This window comes from Staurois parvus, unplaced genomic scaffold, assembly GCF_062004578.1.
Source record: "Staurois parvus isolate SC_StPar_1 unplaced genomic scaffold, SC_StPar_1.0 ptg000684l, whole genome shotgun sequence".
NCBI classification, from domain to species: Eukaryota; Metazoa; Chordata; class Amphibia; order Anura; family Ranidae; genus Staurois; species Staurois parvus.
The window spans coordinates 1691408-1716247 of NW_028318480.1; the positions used below are offsets into that span (position 1 = coordinate 1691408).

Sequence of the window (24840 nt, forward strand, 5' to 3'; positions counted from 1 at the left end):
GTGGATGGGCTGTCTCTGTTGGCTGCCATTCTGAGACACTGGATCAAGCAAGGGTCTTCTTGCCCTCATATTTTCCTGTCCACCAACTTTCACAGCTTGATACAACTCAAGATACTCCCAGAAAATCCAAATGTTCAGTATCAGGTGAGATAAGTTTAGACAATTAAAAGATTTTCTACTCGTATGCATTAGACAGAGCCTTCCTTATGTTATCTAACTTGTACTGGGAGAATGTCAGCTTCAGTTTGATTTTTGTGAGTATGAACACAGACATCCTTCAGTGTCATACTTATGGGGAGATTTGCTAAAACTGGTGCACACGTAATCTGGTGTAGATGTGCATAGTAACCAATCAGCTTCTAGGTTTTATTGTCAAAGCTTAATTGAACAGGCTGAAGTTAGAAGTTGATTGGTTACTATGCACAGCTGCACCAGATTTTGTGTGCACCAGGTTTGGTAAATCTCCCCCGGAGAGGGCTCGTTCACACTTGACTAATTTCTAACGCTTGCCAAATTCCCCTATAGAGTTTGAGAGGTGTTAAACAGGCATTTGGGAAGTGTTTTTAACCCTCCTCAAATGCCCTATATGCATTTTGGAGGCATTTGTCAAGCGTTAAAACTGCACTAGGAGCTCCTATAATTAAGTTTAATGGTAGTAACGTTCTGCAAACGCCTCGCAACTGCCCTGCAAAACGCCTGCCAGCTGTTTGAGGAACATCACCATAGACTTGAATGGGAGGCTTCAACTCCTCCGGACTCCACATGAGGCATTAATTTTGCCGCAACGCAACAGGACGCTAAGGCTCCTGTGTGAACAGCACTATGTGCTGCCATGTGTAGAATTTTCATAGGCGTTTGAGGAGCATTAAAAATGCTTCCCAAAGGTCTGTCTAACGCCTGCTAACAAAGCAAGTGTGAACTTAGCCTTAGAGTCCTTGCTTTGGTGGCAAGAAATTATGATGGCACCTCTTGTCAATTTGTCACTCCTTTTATTTCTACTCATGTCACAGTTACTGTTGAGAAGAAAACAACCAGAATCAACCTTTGGAGCTATCACAACTCATTTGAAGGCATATCTACAATTAGGTCATTTTTACATAGGCAGACCAAGCGGGGTCCGCCTGTCTGATTTTCAAGCTGTCCTAATTGGACCATCCATTGCCTTCTATGGAGTGGTGGATGTAAACGGACATGTGGCTGTTTACACCTGCCTGCATCCAATCTGCTAAAAACATCCCCATCTGTCTAGCGGATCAAATGACAGTTGGATGTAAACGGACAGGTGATCTATTTTACATCTGACCATCCACAGAGGAAAGCAGGCTGTGTCCATGCCCACTCCTCATAAGTAGAGCAGACACAGACCTTTCATCTGCCTTCTCAGCGGGGATCAACGGACAGATCCACCTGTGCCAAAGGGGCCTTAGTGTGTAGGGTTCGTGAATTTAAAGTCTACTAAGAAGAACTTGTGACTCCCCTCATCAGCTTTTATAACCACCCTATTTCCTAGTGTAGCTGTGATGCTGAATATTCCTACAACTGCACAGGTGGTTTATGGTAATTACAGCCCATAAAGTTTCAGGCTGGGTTCACCCTTGTGTGGTGTGTTGCAGTGCATTAGTGCAGGCGCCCTTCATTCGTGTTACATTTGTGTGTAAAATTGGTATAAGGTCTCGTCATACGAGTGCTGACATCTGTATTGTGTTCCAGTTTTGATATGTAGCTGCTGCATCTGCATCCATTTCCTTAGGCTAAATATGACCCAATATACTGTGTGCCCAGAAGAAAAGAAACACTCCTATTATGTATAAGTACAACACTGCTGCCACCTTAAAAAATGCAATTCCCCAAAAAAAAACCAAATTGACAAAATTCACAATTTGAGGTGGTGCTGTGATCCCTCCTCATCAAACATGTATCCACAGATTCAAATGCATAATGTGCATAATATTACACCTCGTGTGACCTCACTTGAAAAAATATCCACAATATATGCTCTTAACCACTTGCCCTCTAGAGGATTTACCCCCCCTTAATGAACAGGCCTCTTTTTGGTACTCGGCGCTGCACTAATCCAACTGATAATTGCGCTGTCATGCAATGCTGTACCCAAACGAAATTTACATCCTTTTTTCACATAAATAGAGCTTACTTTTGGTGGTATTTGATCACCTGTGTGCTTTTTATTTTTTGCTCTACAAACAAAAAAAGACTGACAATTTTGAAGAAAAACAATACTTTTTACTTTCGGCTATAAAAAATATATAGTAAACTCAAAGTTAGTTATAAATTTAGGCCAAAATGTATTCTGCTACATGTTTTTAGTAAAAAATCCCAATAAGTGTATATTGATTGCTTTGTGTGAAAGTTATAGCATCTACAAACTATGGTATAGATACTGCAATTTACGCCATTTTTTTTCTATACAGCACTACACTAGTTTAACTGACAATTGCGCGGTCATGCAATACAGTACATAAATGAAATTTCACACAAATAGAGCTGTCTTTTGGTGGTATTTTATCACCTGTGCACTTTTTATTTTTGGCGCTATAAACAAAAACATTTTTGAGAAAAAAAACTTTTTTTAAAAAACTATATTTTCTCATTTCTGTCATAAAAAATATCCAAAAAACTAAAATTTCGTCATAAATTTAGGCCAAAATGTATTCTGTTACATGTTTTTGGTTAAAAAAAAATCCCAATAAGTGTATATTTATTGCTTTGTGTGAAAATTACAGCATCTACAAACTATGGTATAGATATTTAATTTACACAGCTTTTACTTTCTGACTGCCCATCACATTTCTTGAGGTGCTAAAATACCATGATAGTACAAACACCCCCAAATGACCCCTTTTCGGAAAATAGACACCCTAAGCTATCTGCTGAGAGGCATATTGAGTCCATGGAAGATTTATTTTTTTTTCCACAAATTTCTGGAAAATGACAAAAACATATATATTTTTTTTACACAAAGTTGGCATTTAAATTATATATTTCTTGCACAAGCCATTTATATATGTGGAATCACACCCCAAAATACATTCTGCTACTTCTCACAAGTATGGTGATACCACGTGTGAGATTTTTTGGGAGCCTAGCCACATACAGGAGCCTGAAATCCAATGACCACTTTGAAAGCCTGAAGGTGCGTAACTGCCTCATTTCACTTCCGCACTACCTATCACAGTTTCGAAGGCCCTTAAATGTCAGGATAGCACCAACCCCCCCCCCCCCAAAAGACCCCCTTTTGGAAAGTAGACACCCCAAGAAATTTAAAAAGAGCTATGGTGAGTATTTTGCAGATTTATTTTTTCTCACAAGGTTTTGAAATATAAAAAAGAAAAGAAAAAATGTTTTTGTTTTTTTTCTTCATTTTCCAAAAACTTGTGGCAACAAACGAGATCTGCAAAATACTCACTATGCTTCTTATCAAATTCCTTCATGTGTCTACTTTCCAAAAAGGGGTCACTTGGGGGGGGGGGGGGGTTTGGTGCTATCCTGGCATTTCAGGACCTCCGAAACTGTGATAGGTAGTCAGGAAGTGTAATGAGGAAATAAAGCCCTTTAAAAGGCACTTATTGGATTTTGCTTATTGGATTTGAAGGTGCTTATTGGATTTTGGGGTCCTGTACTTGGCTAGACTACTAAAACATCCCTCACATGTGGTACCCCCATACTCAGAAGAAGTAGCAGAATGTATTTTGAGGAGTAATTCCACATATACCCATGGCATGTGTGAGCAATAAATCATTTAATTGACAATTTTGTGTAAAAAAAAAAATTTTTTTTTGTCATTTTCGTAATAAAATAATCTTTCTATTGATTCAACATGCCTCTCAGCAAATAGTTTGGGGTGTCTACTCTCCAAAAATGGGTTGTTTTGGCGGGTGGGGGCATTAGAAGTTTATGCCACACATCACTCATCACTCACATCACTCACTCTTCAAACCACCTTAAGACCAAGCCTTTTCTGTCACTTTTTGTTCACAAGAAAAAAAAGTCAGTATTTCTTGCTAGAAAATGAAACCCCCAAACATTATATATTTTTTTTAAAGCAAACACCCTAGTGAATAAAATGGTGGATGCTGCAATTTTTTTATGTCACATAGTACTCACGCAGCGATTTTTCAAATGCAATTTTTTTTTTTAAAAATACACTTTTTTTACTTTTAATGCACAATGCTCTTCTTTGCAGAACTGCTTGAGTTCAGTTAAATTTGATGGTGTCCTTTTGTGTACTGCCGTCTTCAAGTCATTCCACAGATTTTCAATGGGATTTAAGTCTGGGCTCTGACTAGGCCATGAAAGGACATTCACCTTTTTCTCCTTCAACCACTGTGTGGCCATTTTTGCTGTGTGCTTTGGGTCATTGTCATGTTGAAAGGTAAACCTTCTTCCCATTGACAACTTTCTTGCATCAGATTTCTCTCATGAATTTGACGGTATTTTACCCCATCCATTTTTTTTTCTATCCTGACAAGTACCCTAGTCCCTGCCAAATAGCAACACCCCCGTAACAGGATATTACAGGATAGTACCACATCCATGATTTACTGAAGGAATGGAGTTATTTGAATGGTGAACTGGATTTCTACCAGACATATCGTTTAGTGTTGAGGTCAAATAATTAAATTTTAATCTAATCTGATCATAACACCTTTTTTAATGTGACCTTAGTGTTTTGGAAAAGGTCAGGCCATGTGTATTTGTATATCCAAGGTATTTGCTAAGGAGCATTATGTGTATTTTGCAGATCTCATTTGTTGCCACAAGTTTTTGGAAAATGAAAATATATTTTTTCTTTTTAAAAACCTTGGGACAAAAATGATTATCTGCAAAATACTCACCATGCCTCTTATCAAATTCCTTGGGGTGTCTGCTTTTCAAAAAAGGGTCATTTTGGGGGTGTTTGTACTATCCTGGTATTTCAGGGCCTCTGAAACTGTGATAGGTAGTGAAGAGGTGACATAAGGAAATATGCCCGTTGAAAGCCTCAAGTTGGTCATTGGATTTTAGGGGCATGTATGTGGCTAGCCTGCCAAAAAGTATCTCACATGTGGTATTCCCATACTCAGGAGAAGTAGCAGAAAGTGTTTTTGGGTGTCATTCCACATGGACCCATGGCATGCGTGAGCAATATATCATTTAAGTGAAAACTTTATGTAAAAAAAAAACTTTGTCATTTTCCAAAATTTTGTGGCAAAATATAAAACCTTCCATGGACGCAACATGCCTCTCAGCAAATTCCTTAGGGTGTTTGCTTTCCAAAAAGGGGTAATTTGGGGGGGTTATATACTGCCCTGGCATTTTAGCACCTCAAGAAATTTGATAGTCAGAAACTAAAAGCTGCGTAAATTCCAATATATATACCATAGTTTGTAGATGCTATAACTTTAACACAAACCAATTAATAAACAGGTATTGGGATTCTGTTTTACCAAAGACATGTAGCAGAATATATTTTTGCCTAAATTTATGACTGCGTTTATTGGATATTTTTTATAACAGAAAGTAGAAAATATCTTTTTTTTTTAAATGTGTGGTTTTTTCGTTTATATCACAAAAAAATAGAAAACACATCGGTCATCAAATACTACCAAAAGAAAACTCTAATTAGTGTGAAAAAAAGGACATACATTTTGTTTAGGTACAGTTTTGCATGACCGCGTAATAATTAGCAGTTGAAATAGTGCAGTGCCGAATAGCAAAAAATGGCTTAGTTAGAAAGGGTTGAAAACCTTTCAGGGCTGAAATGGTCAATACAAAAGAAAAAACTGGAATACTAGTCAAAAAGAAGCTGCTTTCACAAGACACACATGGTGTATCAAAAACAACTAAGTTCAATTATGTAAATACAACATATCTTTATAAATGTCAGTTTAGTTATAATTTAAGTAAATCAACTCCAAAGATTTCCATAGTTAGGTTTCTATGCATTACTTTTAAGAGAACTGATCAAAAATTGGCTATTATATTTTTATATTTCGTAAATACCACATGCCTGGACCGCTACTTAATTACCACTTGCATTTAATTATGTATTTCCTTCTGTGAATTGATTTTAACCCTGTTTTATGCAGTACTTATTGAGTGTTTTGTGGTAAATACCATAAAATGGCATAGGGAATTGACAGTTTCAGGATCGCATGTGATTTTTTGGGAACTTAGGTCCAGACACCTAAATAACACATGCAATATGCTTTATTGAATGAAGCCCTGTGTCTTAGTTGGAGATGTTTCCCTCCTCTCCGTTTTCCTCCCCCAGTAGGCAGAAATGACAATACCCCAACAGAAGTTCTAAACTTTCCCCACTATATCCAAATATTTTAAATAAAGTTTTGTCTGGCAATCTACTTTACAGTACATGCACTGGACTAGTTAGGTTATTCATTGCAATTTTTTTGGGTGTTTGTGCAGGGGTTTTTTTTCAGCCTTTTGGTCTAATTTTAATACCTAATTAAGTACCATCACACACTTTCATAGCATATGCAACAAATCAGCAGGCCAGTTAAACACCTTGGACAATCAGAGCTGTCTCTAGGATGCCACTTGAGACATTTCTGGGGAGTGCAATACACTCTACGAATTATGAATTGTTGTGTCAACCTCTGTGTAGATGGCAGTGAGATCGTGACCACTTGCCCCAATTCCCTCTGCCAATTTTCCTCCACAATTTCCCCTGGATCTGTTTGCCATCCCTTCTTGCAGGGCAACATGATGGTAGCAATCATACCATTCTGAAGAGAAGAATACATCCGTGATATGAGTTCTTTCTTTTAACCTCCACAGAAGCTATTATGTCTATCAATGGGGTTTTAATTGAGCATCAGAATGGTTGATTTGATAAAATCTCTGGTTAGGCAGCTGAAATTCTTGCCACAGAGACTGGAATGATTTTAAAACACCCTGGAAATTCAGTTGATGGATATACTATATCCCAGCTTAATACCAGTTGTCAAACCTCTCCAATTTATCTAGCTCTACAAGCAAAGGGTTACGCCTTATCAATGTATGGGTTAAAATTCCCTTATATTGCATAAAGGGTTTAATTTCCAGCCAAACCTTATTGAGCTTTGCTGGGCTTTTTATGCATATCATGTAGGTGTCCCACGTCCCAAGGCATTCTCCCTGCTGCTGTGCAGTGTAAACACTGCACTTTGCTGGCGGTAGCTCAATAGTTCCCAGCGTTCTGGAAGCCCTCATAAATGAAAATCACAGCTCACTCGGCAGTTGCCCTGCACAGCGGTCAATCCATTTACTAAGATTTGTGCTGAAAATTTTATGTGGCTGAACAAAATGCTATTTACCAAACAATTGATACTGAAAATATACACAAACACTAAATTTTCAAGTGCAGTTGTGATTGTTCTAATAGCTTGTTTGATGTCAGCAGACTTTTGAGTGGTGTCTGGATAGAGAAGAGCTGGTCTTCTTCTATCAGTTGAAAGATGGAGTATCGGAAGTAAGCCAGGCAGCCAAGGTAGCAGCCATAGCTGGAATGCCAGAGGAGATCATTAAGAGAGGTGTGGAGGTAATGTACTGCTATTAATTTTCAATACTGACTTTTCAAATAAAATACAGATTAAATCTGAAATCTGAGTAGATATAAAACAAACAAATGCAAACCATGGAAGTACCTGAATTTTACATGGTTTTAGCTTTTTGCAGTACCTTACAAAAGAGCTGAGTGAGAGGAAAAGCAGCACAAGGAGACAATCAGTTTACATGCTATCAAGGAACATGGTTTTAGGGATGATTGTTCTGAGTGTTAGGTCTTATACACATGGAGGCTGAGGCCCATACAGCATGATTGAGTCATTTGTTTACATGTCTGGAGCTGTCTGCAGGCATTCTTTGTTGGTAAAATAGAGAAGTAGCACTGTATGGACACATGACGTTGTGAGTGGTCGATCAAGGGCAGCGCATCTGTTTCTGTACGTCTATCAAACTCAGATATATCTCTGTGTCCATATAGCTGCTGCATCTTCATTCACTAGCATAAGCTGCCTGCATACAGCTCCCAATGGCTCCAGACATGTAAAAAAATATCTCATTCTTGCAGTACAGGCCTCAGTGCCCATTTGAATGAGGCCTTCGGGTTAGAATTACAGGGATGGTTAATATAAGGGTTAGTGTTAGGTTCAGAGTTACAGGGAAGAGTTAAATTAAGGGTTAATGTTAGGTTCCAGGTTACTGGGAGAGTTAATGAGCGTTTGTGTTAGGGTCAGGCTTGCTGAGAAGGTTAATCTGAGGTTTAGTGTTTAGGGTCTAGAATACAGGAATGGTTAATGTAAAAGTAGATGTCGAGGTAAAGTTTACAGAAAGAGTTGATATGAGGATTAATGTCAGCGTTGGAGTTACAGGGAAGGGTAAAGCTGAAATTTAGCTTCAAAAATACTTACACCTTTAGTCACAGCACTTATCTGTAGTAAAGTATATCCCACATTGTGCAGGTAGTTGGATCCTGGAGAATTTCACTGCAGGGAAGCTGGTGCTCTTCCTGTCTTCTAACATTCAGCGCTGCAAAGGTAGCAACTTCTGGTCTTCAGGTAGAACAGCAGTACAGATGTTCCAACAGGGACACACACCCTCGTTCCTCCTCCGCCACTGAGAATTTTTTTCATTAGTTACCATGTCTGTAACACAATCTGTGACTGGGAGAGTGTGTGATCAGTCACAGGATTTTCTCCTCCATTCACAGATCATGTAACAAGCAGAGTACATAAAGCTGTTAACCATTGAAAGTTCAGAGACAGGAAGAGGGCAAGCATCCCTGAACGCTGTGAGGGCAGGGTTATATGTAGGGTTATTGTGTGAGATAATGCTGGGCTTAGGGTTGCAGCTAGGGGTAATGTGAGAGTAAGTGTTAGAGGCGGGGTGGTTTATATGAGGAGTAGTGTCAGGGTTGAAGATCCACGGAAAGATAATTTGAGGATTAGTGTTGGGGTCCAGGTTACATTCAGGGTTTTTGTGAAGGTTAATGTTAGGGTTAAGGTTACGGTGAGAGGCAATATAAGGATTAGTGTTAGGATCAGGGTTAAAAGGTAGGCTAACACAAGGAGGGGCCTCAGGGTATGACATTGCTCTATTCTGAGATCTTTGCACTGAAAGATAGCATTGCCCTGTGCTGCAAGCAAATGTATCCTGACTGCCAATGGTCTTGGTTATAATTATTGCAATGTACTTTAATTCACAGGTTTCAGAGCTGTTCCGGAGAGGTCAGGCCATAGAGTGCACCAATCAAGATTCCATGCAAGAGAAACTAGATAAGTAAGACAGAAAGTTAATACTTGCACTCATAACTTTTGTTATATACTGAATTTTGGCTTGGGCAATTTATGACTCTCTAGTGCCCATAAAGCTAAATATAGCATAATTAACCACCAGCTGGCCATGCTTCGAGTTTGCATCTTTTAATAGCTTTAAAATACATGTACAAAACTTTTCCTTTTTCCATTTTCCTTTCTTGACAAGTATCCTCCTTCACAATATCTCTCTCCTTGTGCTTATACACAATTTACATCCCTATTTTTCCTCTCAGGTCTCAGAAAGTGGTGGATGGTTTCCTTAATCTGGACCTGGATGATTCTCAGATTGACCTACAAAAATATTTGTCTGAGGAGGTTCTGCCTTTCTCTTCTGTACTATAAGTGAAAATGGTATTGAAGTTAATTTATTGAAGAATTACATTTTTCTCGTAGCCAAGTGAACCCAGGTTCAATTTTACTACCCAGTTATGTGCAGAGAAAGTGAATAAAACAGGAACATTTGCACATAACTGGATGATTAAAGTAATTACAGCATCTTTTATTAGAAAATCAATACCAATGTCTTTTCATTTTATGACTGATTTTTATGGGAGATTCCTATGAGCATTAACAAGTAAAAGGAGAAATTTAAATGACAAGTTCAACTTTTAATAAAAAATAATAAATACACATGTTTTTGCAGGTAAAAAATGTGCATTTACTATTTTTTTGTTTTGGGAGCCTGGAAAGCATTGCACTAGTGATCAGCAGTTCGCTGGTGCCATGCAGGACTGCTGGAGACCTGCCAGAGTATTTGTGTGCTCGTACCTCATACCTTGTACTGGCAAACAGATACACACTGACAGGAAGAATCAATGAACTACCAGAGCGCTCAACAGCACCGTGGTAGGTCATTGAGCACTACAAGCCAACTGTTGGAACTTGTAGTTTTCCCATTCACAGAATACTGTGAATGAGTGACACGTGCAGAGCCATGCACGGCCACTTTTTTAAAAAATTGTGACAGCTAGTGGGGGGGTGAAGATCCCCCACTAGCTGTCACAACAGGGAAGCAGGGGCCTGTCCTTTCATAACATGTTACATATTACACCCTGCATATGGGTGTAACATGTTACTTAAAGTGACCCTATCCTTTAAGCATATCTAAACAAAAAAAAAAAAAATGTAATATATTGCAACTTACTCATTACTAAATGTGGTGGCTGCATTAGTTCCCTTTTTTCACAGTTTATTTTCACATTGTGATCCACCCAGGCTGGACTTAAAACATGTCTTCCTCCCTTAGGCTCTCCTTATACATGCAGCAGACCTTGCCACCCCTCTGAAAAACCATATGTGGTGGAGCAATTTTCAAAAGGGTTTTGACAAGTGGTAAGGAGACAATATATCTCCTCCTCACCTAACCCTCTTAACTGCTGCACCACTGTGCAGCAACCATGTACATTGCACTTGCTACAGGGTGGGTCATATTTACAGCAGTACTGCCTGTCGTATGCAATGAGAAAGTATAATTTTTGTCACGGCTGTGTCATGTATACAGCTTCATTAGGTTGCCTTTTATGGTCTCCTGACCTGAGCTCTTAATCTCCTTTACAAGGGGGCAGGGGAAATAGTCATTTACAGAAGGAAGATAATATTGTTTATGTTTTTAATTCAACTCATAGTAATGACAAGGACACTGGATTTCTGGCAATGTCAATGGGTATTTTCTGTAAATGCTAACAAAAATAGAAATCCTTAAACCACTTATAAGCTAAATGCGTCTAGTTACTTTGTATATTGTGAACAGAAACGTACAGCAGGAACCGTGTATTCCAATAACGCAGTTATCTCATTGTAATCTCATTGTTATTATCATTCATTAGTGAATAGCATGTTTAAATTTTTGGTATAGTAGTTCTCGTTTTCCATAGAGCAAATATTAGACAATCACTTGGTAAATTTAGCAGTTTTGCAGTTTCACCTGAAACTAATAAGATATGTGAAACAAAAACCATTTTGTGAATTTGTAGACTAAAGATTAGTTCTGACTAAAATCAGTGATTTTTCCGAGGCAGGAAAACCGCTAAAGAAAAAAAAAGCATCCCCATTTTGGTGGCTTGGAGGGTCATAGTTTGTGAGTGAAGGTCTATGTTCCCATTTATGTTCTTTAATAATTGTGAAAAATCTTTTGAAAGCATAAATTCACCTAAGGAACATGATACACGTTGCATCCACATTTAACATAACATGTAACATGTTCCATTACCTGGAACTCTCACCCTCTGATCCCTCCCCTTCGTGACAGTGGCTGGCAGGGGATCCTCTCCCGCACCTGCTGTCACTTTTCAAAATCAGATCCATCCACAGAGCTGCATCTTTCATTCACAGGAATCTGTGAATGAAGAAACTACAAGTCCTGTCTTCTACTGCGGCAAACGGCTTGTAGTTTTTATTGGACTGCAAGAGCTCTGATGAGCGCTGTTGTGGTTCATTGACAGTTTCTGTACCTCTGAAACTTACAGCCCATACAGCAGTACAGGCTCAGAGCTATAGGAAGAGTCTGCAGATGCCTGACATTGCACCCGCAATCCATTGATCGTGGGTGCAATGTTCTGCAGGCTCCTTAGAAAAAAATAATAAATGCACTTTTTTTCTTGTCTCCCTTGTCAAGGTCTTTCCTCCTGGCTATTCCAGTAAGTCGCTGTTCTTGCTAGATGTTTATATTTAGTTTACATTCACAAGAGTGCACCAGAAGTGTGATTATATGATAGCTGGGGCATACCTGATAACTCCATCAGGGAAATGCTGTTACTGTGTCCCTGATGATACAAGATCTGTGGATGGATCCATTTAAGTGGCCTGACCCTTTGGGTATTTTATGACAAAAATGTCTTGTTTCTCATAACTTCAGTTATTGCCACAGAATATGAATACTCACACAAGCTATTCAGGAAAATTGTAGTACCTATATTTCCTGTGAATCTGGAGTAGTGTTTTTTAAAGGTTATGTTTAAAATTTTCATGTGTAAGAAAAAATATGCATATACAATAAAATGCCTGTTGAAGCTAATACAACATGTATCCCGTTTTTATGTCAGTAGTACATCATACACATAGTGGAACCTAACAGAATATATATACATAATCACAAGTTATAAAAGAAGAAATAGTACCAAAGGAGTTGAGGTCTACACAGAATCCCAGCATAGTTAGACGTTAAGGCGGAAATTGGGTCCAAGAGCGCCATATTTTATCAAAGCGTTTTGGGGAGACCCTAATGGTTTATAAGCAGGAGTAGTTGAGTGGTATCCATTTAGGGAAATCTGGAAGCATGTAGAGAATGTTTTTATATTGTGGAGGCCTTTCTTAGAGCAATGAAAGGTACTGGTGTGAAGCTTCTTTTGTCTGGAGCACTACAAAAGAAGACTTTGGCTTGCACTACACAGTATGTAAGAATGTTTGTTTACTGTACTCCAGAAATTTGCAACCAAACTATTTTTTTGTACATTATAGGATTCAGGCAATTTTTGAACATGTATAAAGACCACATCATTTAAGGCCTAGGTCAGAAACAGTTTGGGGAGCAGCAAAATGTAGCTTGTTTTACTCTTTTATTACATTTCTTTTTACAGTATTGAAAGTTGTCCATTCCAGTCACTTCGTTTGTAAATCCTAAAAATGAATTATTCTTATTTGTTGTTTTTGGTCTGTTAAATATACCATTGAAATAACCATAACAGATAATCATTTGTTATTTGTCTGGTAAAGGCAAAAAGCAGAAGCGGTTGATCCTGCCAGAAAACCTGGGAGCTGATAACTTCCTGTGGACTCTGCCTCTGTTGACTGTTACATGTTGTATGATCACTGAAGGCACTCAACTACATAAACACCATGCATGTCTTATCATTTATAAATTCTTTTATAGGATATATCCATTTTAAGTGCCCCTCACATTTTAAGGATCCCACTACTGATACATGAGTTTTAGAATTTGTGTCATAACTAGGTGACAGCATAGAACCCATTGTGAGTGCTCTATGGCTGGGAAAAGTGGCATCCCTTTAATAAGATATACCTGTAAGAAAACAGGTAAATTCTTCCTAGACCTACAGTATATTTGTTGATACACTTTAGAAAAAGTAGTCACAAAGGTTATCATTCATCATTCATTTTTATATTTAGTTTAACACTTAATAGCTCTCTTCTTGTTCCCTGGAGAGCTATGTTCTTAGCCTGCTGAATGGACGACCTGGGATGACAGGGCAGGCAATCCCTTCTTGCTCTGGTGAATTTCGCTATAGAGATAGCTCCTATTATGTTTTTTTGTGCCAAAATGCACCAGTATCGGCACCTCCTGGCACTAGTCCTGTACTGCGCATTTCAGGTGTATTACATACACAGCACAGACAGCTTTATATAGTGTATGTATAGCTTGATCTCCGAGTCTTCTGCAGATATAACACACACACTGGCACTGGAACTGGCACTGTGACAACCACATGAACCACTTGCACGTCCATGTCTAACCAAATGCCGAAAGCATCTGGTAACTAGATCTCAAATCTTCTGTTCAGTGCAGGAACAGCGAGCCAGCTGCAGGAACCAGGCATAGATATGACATGTTGGGATGCCCCATGTGCTGTGTGAGTGGACAGTGACCAGATCAATGTGTGCAGGATGGGGAGGTTGGTTACCTGGGTCACCTGTCCATTCAGCTTGCATATTGCATCTGGAAATAAAGTTTTTACAGTTTAGCACAGCAACTATTAAGCCATTTTGTGTTGGATGCAAATTGTCATAGACTGTGCATGCTTATTGCAGCTGAAAGAAGAATTTGGTGTCCATTTATTGGTTTCAAATTTAAAGGTAATAAATTGCTCAGATTTGCTGTACAACTTTGAAGCCTTTGTTGGATTGGCCACAATTTTTGAGGAAGAGAGCAATCTTAATGTATCTGGAAAGGAAAAAAAATTGTATTCTTTAGGAGAGTGAAGACAGAAAACTATTACAGATTTGCACTACAGATCCTAAGCTTTTCTGAACAGGCTGCAATTATTTGTTGATCTTGCTGGCACCAAATTACCCAAAAGGACTTGGTACTCTGACATTCTCAGAATCCTGGGTGACATTCTATCTCAAGACCTAGTCTACCATCCTGCTTCATGGTCGCAGGCTTTTGATGGCTTGGCTGTTGAAGACAAAATCATGAGAGTTTAGAATCTTTCTGACTCCATTTTTCCTACACTGCCAGAAGCCTAGTCCTCCTCCTAGACCCAGATTACTATGTGTGAAGCGTATAATTCATATGCTTTTACTGTACTGTTGTAATGTTGCCTATTTATTGGCACAGTACGCTTGCTAATTTTTTAACGTGTCACTTGCTATTGTATAAAGTTATTTAAGGTAGTACTGTGTTGCAGAACTTGTGAACCACTGGCTAGTTAGTTGGGTACCCGCCCAGCCTGGGTTAGGAAAGGGTTAAGTCCACTGCTCCCAGTGCACGGGCTTGTTGGGGCTTTAGCCAGCCCACCTATGATATAAACTGGGGGAAGGCTGAGGTCCCAGGGCTCTTGCCCTGGCCTGAGAGAAAGTGTTCCAGTTCTTGTCATTCCGGTGTACTGTTTCTGTTCCCACGCACAAAGGAAAACTACCAGCACTGAGGATCCCGGGATGCCACCAGCATGTTCTCTATGTGCCCTGTTCACATCACAACACTAGTATCGAGTATCACCTGCAGATTTTTTGCTCCGCAGGAATCTACAACGTGTATAAAATTAACTGAAACACGCATGAAAACTGACGTACACACTTGTCTCTGCAAGTGAAATATACATGTTTTTCCATCAATTTTTCTGCATGTATGGTGTGAACAAGGCCTATATGTTAGGAACATTTCAACTATACAGGTGAAACTCCAAAAATTTGAATATTGTGCAAAAGTTCATTTACTTCAGTAATGCAACTTAAAAGGTGAAACTAATATATAAGATAGACCCATTACATGCAAAGCAAGATAGTTCAAGCCGTGATTTGTCATAATTGTGATGATTATGGCTTACAGCTCATGAAAACCCCAAATCCACAATCTCAGAAATTAGAATATTGTGAAAAGGTGCAATATTCTAGGCTCAAAGTGTCCCACTCTAATCAGCTAATTAAGCCATAACACCTGCAAAGGGTTCCTGAGCCTTTAAATGGTCTCTCAGTCTGGTTCAGTAGGAATCACAATCATGGGAAAGACTGCTGACCTGAGAGTTGTGCAGAAAACCTTCATTGACACCCTCCATAAGGAGGGAAAGCCTCAAAAGGTAATTGCAAAAGAAGTTGGATGTTCCCAAAGTGCTGCATCAAAGCACATTAATAGAAAGTTATGTGGAAGGGAAAAGTGTGGAAGAAAAAGGTGCACAAGCAGCAGGGATGACCGCAGCCTGGAGAGGATTGTCAGGAAAAGGCCATTCAAAAGTATTGGGGATTTTCACAAGGAGTGGACTGAGGCTGGAGTCAGTGAATCAAGAGCCACCACACACACAGACAGATCCTGGACATGGGCTTCAAATGTATTCCTCTTGTCAAGCCGCTCCTGAACAAACAACGTCAGAAGCGTCTTACCTGGGCTAAAGAAAAACAGACCTGGTCTGTTGCTCAGTGGTCCAAAGTCCTCTTTTCTGATGAGGGCAATGTTTGCATCTTATTTGGAAACCAAGGACCCAGAGTATGGAGGAAGAATGGAGAGGCACACACTGCAAGATGCTTGAAGTCCAGTGTGAAGTTTCCACAGTCTGTGTTGATTTGGGGAGCCATGTCATCTGCTGGTGTTAGTCCACTGTGCTTCATTAAGTCCAGGGTCAACGCAGCCGTCTACCAGGAGATTTTGGAGCACTTCATGCTTTCTTCTGCAGAAGAGCTTTAAGGGGATGCTGACTTCATTTTCCAGCAGGACTTGGCACCTGCCCACACTGCCAAAAGCACCAAAACCTGGTTCAATGACTGTGGGATTACTGTGCTTGATTGGCCAGCAAACTCGCCTGACCTGAACCCCATAGAGAATCTAAGGGGCATTGCAAAGAGAAAGATGAGAGACATGAGACCGAACAATGCAGAAGAGCTGAAGGCCGCTATTGAAGCATCCTGGTCTTCCATAACACCTCAGCAGTGCCACAGGCTGATAGCTTCCATGCCATGCCGCATTGAGGCAGTAATTGCTGCAAAAGGGGCCCAAACCAAGTACTGAGTACATATGCATGCTTATACTTTTCAGAGGTCCGATATTGTTCTATGTACAATCCTTGTTTTATTGATTGCATGTAATATTCTAATTTTCTGAGATTGTGGATTTGGGGTTTTCATGCGCTGTAAGCCATAATCATCACAATTATGACAAATCACGGCTTGAACTATCTTGCTTTTCATGTAATGAGTCTGTCTCATATATTAGTTTCACCTTTTAAGTTGCATTACTGAAATAAATTAACATTTGCACAATATTCTAATTTTTCGAGTTTCAGCTGTACATGAGAACAGGTAACCACCCCCTTTCCCTCATAATAATTTAAATGTTTCCTGCCAATGTGCATTTTTAGTTATTGTCAATGCTGATCCAGAAGCATATATTGCTCTTGCAAGAGCATGATCAATTTCTCCCAATTTTTAGGTCTCATTTTGTCTATAAATGAAAGTATTGTGTAATTTTCATTACTTAAATGCTGCTGCTGAAGAAACATTTTGTGATGATCCAGAAGCAGCAGAGTGTGTCTGGAATGTGAATTCTGCAAGGAAAAGCTACTTGCACTTGCACATAATGGTCCTCATCATTTCATTCCATAAAGTACTTCTTAATGTCTTTAGGGCACCTCTGGCAGGCAAGGATGTGTTTTTGTCATCCTTGTAGCATTTGGAAAATAATCTTTCTTCTCACAATGTTTGCAAATTGCAGCTTTGCTTTCAGCAGAAATCGCACTGTGGAAATGGTTCCAAACTCTAGATATTGGTCTCACCATTTTACTGAAAGGAGAAAAATAAAAGCCAAGTTACTGACCAGATTATACAGTGGGTAAACATTATGCTATGATGGCGGAGAGCATTAATAGTAATCATTTAAAGGTTCAAAAAGATAAACTAATTTTATCAGACAAATTTACCCTCTTACCTGTCAATCCGGGCCTGAGAGGATAGAAACTATCATCTACTGTATCCCAACAACCACCCAACTGTAGGAGGTACAAGATGGAGCCCACAATCAAACTAAGCTAGAACCTTTCCTCTGCAGTGCCCCCTAGTGGCAAAAATGCATCTCTCTCTCTCTCTCTCTACATAGATTATCATAAACCTTTCATTAAGGTATTCATGTTATATAGTTTGAATACCATAGATATATTATTTATCATTTTAAAATTACATATTCCACGCTTTTTTTTTTCCAAACAAAAAATGGCTTTTTTCCAGTTAAAAAAAAAATTTCCAGGCCTTCCCTCCTCTAGTCAAGATTAGAGAAGAATCCTTGTACTTTTATCATATTTGCACTGAAGTTGATCAGTGAAGACTGTTAAATTTTGGGGGTTATTTACTAAAACCGGAGCATGCAAAATCGTGTGCAGCTCTGCATAGAAACTAAACAGCTTCCAGGTTTTATTGTGAAAGCCTAATTGAACAAGCTGAAGTTAGAAGCCAACTGGCTACCATGCACAGCTGCACCAGATTGTGATTGCACCAGTTTTAGTAAATCACCCACTTTGTCCTTGAGCCTGGTCTGAAGTTATTCAAAAGGGGTACATTAAAGGGCTGGCATGAACAAAAGAACCTGGACCTGTAAAACATTAGAGGGATATGAAGAACACCACACTACTGCATTGTAGTATGCTAAAGAAGAGCAAGGTCATTGCTAAGGGTTACTAAGTACACATTCAAGGAACAAAGCAACCAGTTGAGGCGTGGTACCTGGGTAAGACGAGGTGTCCTCTGGTAGTGAGGGAGTTGCAATTTGGGCTTCTTTTCTCTAGGCGGTCCATCTCCCATAGCAACCGGGAGCAGACCAGTGTTACAGAGGTCCTCAACCTAACTGTACAATATGGAAGAGGTAGAGTTAACCTAAGATACGCATGAGATGCACGCTATGTGTCCAGTGGGATCCTATTCTGTTACTGGGAGTGAGGTAACAGAGGTACACTGGCTGGTGCAGGTGGCATGTTTGGCCTAGCACTCTGCATGCAACAAGTGGAAGTCACTGTATATGGAGCTGTGGGACAACATGTTATCAGTAACTTGGCTTCATTCTGCATGCAGTGTTAGCTCATCTCTAAGTCGACATTAATGTTTGCGCACATGACCGCAGTTCCTGCCTAGTGCTGGGAATTGATGTGCATGCCCCTGGCAAAGGTACCCTTAGTGCACGGGCATAGTCAGCCCCACTCACAACATGGCGTAATTGTTAAAACACAACAACCTTGCATCCGCAATCAGTGAAAAGCTGTGACATGAAGTCTTTATGTGGATCCTTCTGCCAAATAACATCTTTAATATCTGTAAGAACTGCTTTGATCTTTCTAAACATAGCCAGCTAGTCACTTGGCAAGTGGCTGTCTGTGCATATCCACTCATTCTCTGAAGGTTTTATAGAGAAACCAATCTTGCTACAAGGAATCATCCCTGCAATGGGGTTCCCACCTTATGTGTACGGAGTGTTTGCACTTTCAAATGTCCTGCCACCCTGTCATGATATTTAACACTCTGCTAAAGACATCCATATTTTTTCAAGCAAAAACAAGGTCAAAAAACATATCTTGGGGCAATGGAGTTAGAGATTTTTTCACATGGGGTGAATACTTGTATGCAGGGTACACAGGAGCACAACTGTTGGATCATTAGTTACAGAAGAGGAATATCTTACAAAGAAATGTATAAACTGTACGTAGTTGAGTTCCTCCTGTGTAACCTGCAATATGGGATGCAACATTCACCCTCGAAAGAGTTAGGATTGGGGAGCATTACTATGAGCAGTAATACCAAAGCTCTCTCTCCCTCAGCTCTGCTCAGGATATGTGAGCAAAGTGATGATGTCACCACAACTTTAACAAGGTATTATCTGAGGCTGTAAAGGCATTTGGTGCACACAGAGTGGATTTAAATGAAAAGTTTTTGTGTCTGGAGTGCAACTTAAAAGCTGAGTTAGTAAAATTTTGATGGGCTCTTTCTGCAATGATCAAACGTGGTAACAGAGTTAAGAGCTGTCTGTGGGAAGAACAAAGATTGTTTACTGGTATGGAACAAAACTTATTCATGAATCAGTAGTATACAAGGCAAATGGCATGCAAACATATTGAACATCCATTTATTCTGTATAGAGAGATTACACACACAAAGAGAAACCCAGATGTCACTTTCGCTCACTGTTTAAGATATTATTATCCAGTAATCCTGGGGCCTTTGTGTGTAAAGTTTCCACGTGGCTGTCTGGAGCTGGAAGAATAACCTGCAAAAAACATCAATGAGAAGCTGCTTAAAGTGGAACTGTGAATGCATTAAGTCACACTTCATTTAAGCCAATTCAGTAAGTCAGGGCAGGGAACAATGACGACATGGAAACTGCAGTAAGCCATGGAAATCCAGTTTCAATGTACTGGAGTCAGACCAATGAAAGATTATTTCCGGTTGTTTGCTATGTGTCCTTCAAGTTATCATTATTGTTTTCATTGCCTAATTAATACAATCTTATCAATTTATATTCACGTTTTTTAGGTTGTTTCCTTGTATAGTTTGTAAAAAAAATACAGTACTGTGCAAAAGTTTTAGGCAGGTGTGAAGAAATACTGTAATGTAAGAATGCGTTCAAACATATATATTTGAATTCTTTATTTTTATCAATTTACAAAATGCAAAGTGAGCGAACAGAAGAAAAATTCTAAATCAAATCAGTATTTGGTGTGACTACTCTGTGGCTTCAAACCAACATCAATTGTTAAACTTGCACAAAATCAGCAATTTTGTACATTTAGCCCTGGTTCACACTGGATCTGACTTTGAAATTGTGCGACTTCACTGGAAGTCGCATGCTTTCAAAGTCGCATGTTAGTGGCAGATATCTGTGCGACTTCGTGCACAAACGTCTATGCAAGTCACACCTGAAATCGCAAAAAATAGTGCAGAAACTACTTTCAAAATTGGTGCGACTCTGACAGAGTTGCACTGATTTGAATGGTTCCATTGCTGACAATAGGATGCGACTTGTTATGTGATTTGAAATTGTGAACCAGGGCTTATGCAGGCCATAGACGGGGAGAAAAACGGCCGATTTTTCTTTTAAAAAATGAAAAATCGGTCGTTCAAGCGGCCGACGTTACCAGCAATGGTAAAAAAAAAAAAATCGGCCGATTTTCATCCCGTCTACAGCCGGCAAAAAGTGTCCCTGCAGAGAGCTCTGCTATTTCTTTGACAGTTCCTTGACATTTATAGCGGTTGCAACATTGTATCTATTTGTATCCATTTAGGATACAGATGTTTTTATTCGGAAACAACTAGATACAATGTTGCAACCGCTATAAATGTCAAGGAACTGTCAAAGAAATAGCAGAGCTCTCTGCAGGGACACTTTTTGCCGGACTGGAATCCCTCTTATTTTGCATTCTTCCTCTTCTTCTTCCTCTTCCTCTTCTTCTTCTTCTTCTTCTTCTTCTTCTTCATCATCCTCTTCTTCTTCTTCATCATCCTCTTCTTCTTCTTCATCATCCTCTTCTTCTTCTTCATCCTCATTCTCCTCTTCCTCTTTTTCTTCTTTTTGTCTTCCTCTTGCAGGTCACTGCTCATGCGCAGATTTTTTATCTGTAAAAAAATCGGCTGATTTGCCCATCATTGCCGTGAAAATCGGCCGATCGGCGAAATCGGCCGATTTTTTTTCCAACTTTACCGATAAAAAAAATTGCCAAAATACCGAAAAACGGCCGAACAAATAGCCCACTAACGATCCCAAAATCGGCTGATTTTATTTTCGACCAATCTAGGATTTTCGACCCATCTATGGCCTGCATTAAAGTCAGATGTATGATTAACCAATTATATCAAGCAGGTGCTAATGATCATCAATTTTATATGTAGCGTGACAGTGTGAGACCCTGCCACTATGTGAATTTAAGTAAAAAGGACACAGGATTCTCAAAATTAGGGTTTAAGAGGCTCTGGCGTGTTTATTGTCAGCGTGTTTATTGACAGCTAGTCAACTGCACCAAAGTTTAAACATGTATTGCAATATGTGTGAACTAAATCCCTATTTTTTATGGCGGCGTTGGCAGGAAAGGTTAATTAGCAATGTGCAGAGGGTTCCTCCAGGATTTCTAGTGTTAACATGTGGCTACACCCCGTTAGCACCTAATAGATAAATGGATGTAGTCTCAGTTAACACACCTGACCAGGGGTAACCTTCTTTACACTTAAGAATTTTTAAAGATGTCTATAAGTGGAAGTCTGCTTTAACATTCTGAATTTTAAGCGACTTTGCCTCAGAATTAAAGCTGAACTCCAGAATAAACAGCTATAGCCTAAATACAAGAGAAGTGTGAATTCTTGAATCTTGGTATGATTTGTACTTCTTCTGAATCTGTGCACTAATCCAGTGTCTCTGGCGGAGCTCCTTGTAATAAAGTTTGTGCAGGATGACTAGTCTTGTATCCACCCCTGCCTGTAGGTTTGAGGTTGTTGCTGTTACTTCTACAAGTTATTATTTGGGTTTGCAAAGGCATTTGGTGCAGGGGCGGACTGACAACTCATGGGACCCCTGGGCAATAGGGGATCATGGGGCCCGTGTCCTTGCCCAAACTCAAAAAAGCCTATGAGAAAGGTACCAGGGGCATCTCATGGGGAACCCTACTGACCCTGGGCCCTGGGGCAGTTTCCAAATGGTCAGTCCGCCCCTGATTTGGTGCACACAAAGTGGCTATTGATGAATACATTTGAATTAAAGTTTTTGAGCACAGAGTTCATATTACTGGAACATTGTGTCCTCTCGCACCATCCATGCCACCAGTCTTCACTCTCTTCAAGAGCTACAGAGCCCCAGGAAACCTTTTCATTCAATACACACTTGTGGGTGTGTCAGATCCTCATACCTGGAAACATGCTGGATTTGACCCAGCAATACTGGAATTTAGCTCCAGGAGTCATTACCAGGATGGTTAGAACTCAGGAATTACTATTCCAGAGATGTCAACAAAGTGCAACGTGTCTGTCATTTTTGTGAGTCACACATGCTGCACCCTAATGGTAAATGCCAGTAAATACTGTGTAGGAGGGGCCTAATCAGTGACCCTGAGAACTGGGAAGAGTCAAAACGTGTGTACTTAAACTTTGTTTATACTGTAAAGATTGAATGATCACAGAAAAAATCTGTATGCAGCAATGACACCACATACAGTATGTTGCAGGTCATACATTTCTTCTGGCAGAAAAGGATAATGTTTATCCACAAGGCACTTCCTAATGATAATATAACATGCACTTACAGACCACAGAATGACTGAGGAGCACTTCCCTTGCAGGGAGTATCACATTACAGGGTCACTCTGTGATCCCCAATGTCATTGTGGTTATCCTGCTCCTAGTGGGAGACAGCTCCAGGACACACCCTGTGTGGGGAATCCTACTGTTTTCCTCAACAGCTGCAGTACCTCTCCATAACGCCTCTCCCCCCCTCTCCATAACCAGCGAGGCTCTGTCTCTAAAACTGTCCATAGATGGATCAATATTCGTACAGTTCAGCAGGGACCAACCAGATTTCTAACTATGTGTAGACACTGTGGTTGTACCAAGCAACTTCTGTACAACCCCCCCCCCCCCCTGCTGAAAATTTCTGCATGATCAATGCTGCAGGCTATAGCCTGCAGTGTTGATCAGTGTATTCTGACAGCAGTTAAAGCAGAGTTCCAGCTGAAAAAAAATAAAATAAATGTCAGCAGCTACAAAAACTGTAGCTGCTACCTTTTAAAATACAGCCACTTACCTGTCCCTCGGTCCAGCGGTGTGCCCACCACAGCTGGTTTCACCGGTCATATTCTCTCCCTGGCGTCAGCATCTTTAGTGTGGGCACCCAGCTGTGACAGCTTGAGGCTTCACAGCCGGGTGCCCAGTGCGCATGAGTGAGAAGTGCTGCACTTTGTGAATGGCTCTGTAGTCTTCTGGGACCTGTCACGTGTCCCAGAAGACTACAGGGAGGACAACAACTGCTTCCAATCGCCTTAGGCGATCGAAGTGGGAGTGGGTATCTGTCAAATTCGGGTACCCGTACCCCCCACTCCCCAAATGTGCCAATCCTTAATGGGGAGTGGGTGACAAAGACTTAAAGCGGAACTTCCCCTTTTGGGTGGAGCTCTGCTTTAAGGATCCAGCTGTCAGAATACAAAGAAGGTATGGCTGGGGAATCTGGTCAGTTTTTTGTTTAATCAGCTGGTTGAATGGAAAAGACACTGACTCATCTATAGCCAGCCTAACCTGCACTCACATTACAGGTGTACCAAATATGCAGAATCTCCTATTTAAGGACTTCTGCATCAAGAGGGCAGCATGGAGCTCACAGCAGGGGACAAATTAGTTCTCAGTGATCTCCTGCCAGCCTGAATAAACAGCACAGTGCTAGTTTCAAGTCTGTGGATATTTTGCAACCTACTACCTGCCTACAACAGGCCAGAATAGATGAAGAGGAGGGGCTGGATTTGTGTCTGTTCAAGGGCAAAGTGGACTGGGTGGGGGTGGGCTGCTTCAAAGGTGGAAACAAATTTGCTGGCAGGATCAGGGACATGGAGAACTGAAGATGCTACTAGAGAGGTGTTTGATTGTGTATGTGTGTTGCATGTGTGTATGTATGTATGTATTGACAGCAAAATTGATCGGGGGAATGGAGGACCTCATCTATGAGGATCAATTAGCCTGGGTTCACACTAGGATCAGCATGTGAATCGCACAGGAATTACATCGCATTTCTGTGCAATTCACATGCGATTCTGTGCAATGCGATTAGAGCCCATTCATTTTGAATGGCTCAGATCGCTCTGCATCTGCACCAAAAAAAGATGCCAGCAGCATTCTAGGGAATGCACTGGAACCAGATCACATGATGATTTTGTACCATGTGATCCAGTTCAGGCAAATGCACTGCGTTTGCCACCTGCTTTTATGGTGTTGTCACTTTGAATTGACACCCTCAGCAGATTGCAAAACCCTGTGTGTTTGAACCCTGTGTGTTTCCCACACTGCACTGCACAGTGTTTCTTGCGCCGCACTAGTGTGAACCAAAGCTTACAATTACTTACTCTGCAGAGGAGGCGCTTAAAGTGGAACTTTAGGCTTAAGAATTAAAGTTAGTGGACAGGCAGGATTTTTAATGTAGAAGAGACATGCTTTGTCTCTTTTGCATTAAAACTACTTATCTGCCTATCCACCCTTGTACAGTGAGCTGAGCATGAGCAGCTCACTGTACGAATTCAGCAATGCTGAACATGACTGAACTACCACGTATGCATGGGAGTGACGTCTTCCCTGCCCCACCAATGACAGCGGCTGGCGATTGAGACTGATTGAGCATCCCAAAACAATATTACAAAAATCT

The 24840-nt window shown here is 40.2% G+C and overlaps 1 protein-coding gene across 2 annotated transcripts in view; it reads left to right on the top strand.

Annotated features, from left to right (window-relative positions):
- Positions 1-12326, top strand: part of MSH5 (mutS homolog 5) — a 113229-nt gene extending 100903 nt beyond the window's left edge. For both annotated transcript variants that reach the window (XM_089652504.1, XM_089652503.1), the window contains exons 21-24: positions 1-144; positions 7400-7537; positions 9203-9276; positions 9548-12326. In XM_089652504.1, the coding sequence (XP_089508630.1) occupies positions 1-144; positions 7400-7537; positions 9203-9276; positions 9548-9656 (465 nt within the window). In that variant the 3' untranslated portion in view covers positions 9657-12326. The remainder of the gene's footprint in view (positions 145-7399; positions 7538-9202; positions 9277-9547) is intronic.
- The last annotated feature ends 12514 nt before the right edge of the window (positions 12327-24840 follow it).